The sequence below is a fragment of the Microtus ochrogaster genome, linkage group LG3 (assembly GCF_000317375.1).
Source record: "Microtus ochrogaster isolate Prairie Vole_2 linkage group LG3, MicOch1.0, whole genome shotgun sequence".
Taxonomy (NCBI): Eukaryota; Metazoa; Chordata; class Mammalia; order Rodentia; family Cricetidae; genus Microtus; species Microtus ochrogaster.
Window position 1 is genome coordinate 36,013,922 of NC_022029.1, and position 2,256 is coordinate 36,016,177.

Genomic DNA, 2,256 nt, shown 5'->3' on the forward strand with positions numbered 1-2,256 from the left:
ACTGGCTGCTCTTCCAGAGGACCTGGGTTTAATTCCCAGCACCCACATGACAGCTAACAACTCTCTGAAACTCTTGTTCCAGGGGATCTGACTCCCTCACACAGACACACATGCAAGCAAAACATCAATGTACTTAAAGTACAAATAAATAAATTATTTAAAAACATAAACCAAAAAATTTAGCCAGGTGGTGGCAGCGCAAGCCTTTAATTCCACCCAGCATTCAGGAAGCAGGGGCAGACAGATCTCTGGGAGTTCAAGACCAGCCTGGTCTACAGAGCGAGTTCCAGGACAGCCAGGACTAAACAGAGAAACCCTGTCTCAAAGAACAAAAAGAAGAAAAAAAAGTTATCATCAGGGATTTCAAAGGCTTTGGATTTGTTTGTAACTGTCTGCCAGTTTGTAGTAAGTGAAAGCCACCTTTTAAAGATGGCAGACAAGCTAGCCCTCTGTCTTGTTAGATGGGCCGTCTGCACTCATTACGAGTCACCCCTGCTACACGTTTGTGAGCCGCTCACCTTTGATGTGTTCATAGCTCCTTCGTTTAAAAGTTTGTTCCTTCTTTCAGGAAATGGCCAGCCTCAAACGGCAGTTCACGGAGCTCTTGTCCGACATCGGCTTTGTGAAAGAGGGACTCAGAGCAAGGGAAATTGAGAAAATGGCCCAAGGAGGAGATGGTGTCCTGGATGCCACAGGAGAAGAGGTAAAGCACATGTGCTTGTCTGGTTCACTTCAGTTCCATCGCATGCAACTGAAATATGTCCTGTGGCATCACGGCCAGTCTTCACTTCAGCCCAGTGAGCAGGGGTTAGCCCACTCTTGATTTCCCCTGCCCACAAATGTGTCCATTCTGTGTAATTACAGAAGTAGTTCTTCTTCCAGATGAACTTATGTTCCTTTGTTCTGAAGCAATTAGTATTTGCTGGAGCGTCTCAGTGTCTCACAAACCAGGCTTTCTCTCCAGGGTGCTTATCAGCACTGCCTGTGTTTGTTTGTTTGTTTAAACCTGTACAAAAAGAGTTCACTTAGATCGTGTTGGGAGCTGCAGGGCTTGCCAGCAGTTTCACCTTGGCTCTAGCGAGGGCTCCCTTAATCACATCACAGTCAAGACACTGACTTTACAACTGCTTTGCATGCATCTAGAATCATTGTGGGCTCTTTAAAATGTGTCCTGTGTGACTATGGTCTGGGAGATTTATTTTCTGCTTAGAAAGAAATTTTATAATTGATAAAAAAAAAAAGTAGATACTTTTTTGTTTTAAGATAGACATCAAACAAAATGGCTAGGTGTGGTGGTACACACCTCTAATCCTAGCACTTGGAAGGCAGAAGCCAATGGATTTCTGTGAGTCCAGGGCCAACCAGGGCTACATAGTGAAACCCTGGTTCACAAAGAAGAAAGAAATATAATGTCAAACACATTACCTGCAAAAACCATCTCCTATGGACAATGCTGTGTTTCTCTCACAGGCCAACATGAATGCTGAGAACCCCAAGCTGATATCTGCGGTGCTGTGTGCTGCTCTCTATCCAAATGTAGTGCAGGTAACAGCACACTTTTCCTAAACCTTCCTCGGTCTTGTTTTATGAGCAACCAAAGGATAAACTTAAAATATGCTCCTTAGTCATCTTAGAGAGATACACACAGCCCACAAGGTTTCCGTTCATTCATTCTCCCAATCTGTAAGGACACATATTTTGTATAAAATGAGGATGTAGGTGAACCGACATTGCACACACAAAGAATGCCCGTTTAGTAGTACAAAGAAATGCAAGTTTACACAAAGAAATAGACTTCTTTACTTTTAAAGATGGCACACAAAAATTTAATGATTAATGCTGTTGCCAAGTGAGTCCTTAAATTACCACTCCGGATAAGGGTAAAATTTATCTATCATCTTAACTGTGCTTTATTTCTAGGACTATTAGAGAAATTTTGCAAATGTGCATAAAGATAGAGCCAGGAGAACACTGACTCAGCAGACCATCTAAGTTTACAGTAGCATGTACCAGGTGTGTGGTGCACATGAGAGATGGAGGCAAGGATTGGAAGTTCAAAGGCAGCCTCAGACACACAGTTCAAGGCCACATGGACTACATGAGACCCTTTCCTTTTTTATTGATATTTATTGAGCTCAACATTTTTCTCTGCTCCCCTCCCTGTCTCTACCCTTCCCACTTCAACCCTCCCCCAAGGTCCCCATGCTCCCAATTTACTCAGGAGATCTTGTCTTTTTATACTTTCTACTTCCCATG

General features: G+C 43.1%; 1 protein-coding gene across 4 annotated transcripts in view; it reads left to right on the forward strand.

Annotated features, from left to right (window-relative positions):
• Nucleotides 1–2,256, forward strand: part of Dhx57 (DExH-box helicase 57) — a 55,479-nt gene that overhangs the window by 43,945 nt on the left and 9,278 nt on the right. For all 4 annotated transcript variants that reach the window (XM_005360759.3, XM_026785956.1, XM_026785957.1 and 1 more), the window contains exons 20-21: nt 569–703; nt 1,471–1,545. In XM_005360759.3, the coding sequence (XP_005360816.1) occupies nt 569–703; nt 1,471–1,545 (210 nt within the window). The remainder of the gene's footprint in view (nt 1–568; nt 704–1,470; nt 1,546–2,256) is intronic.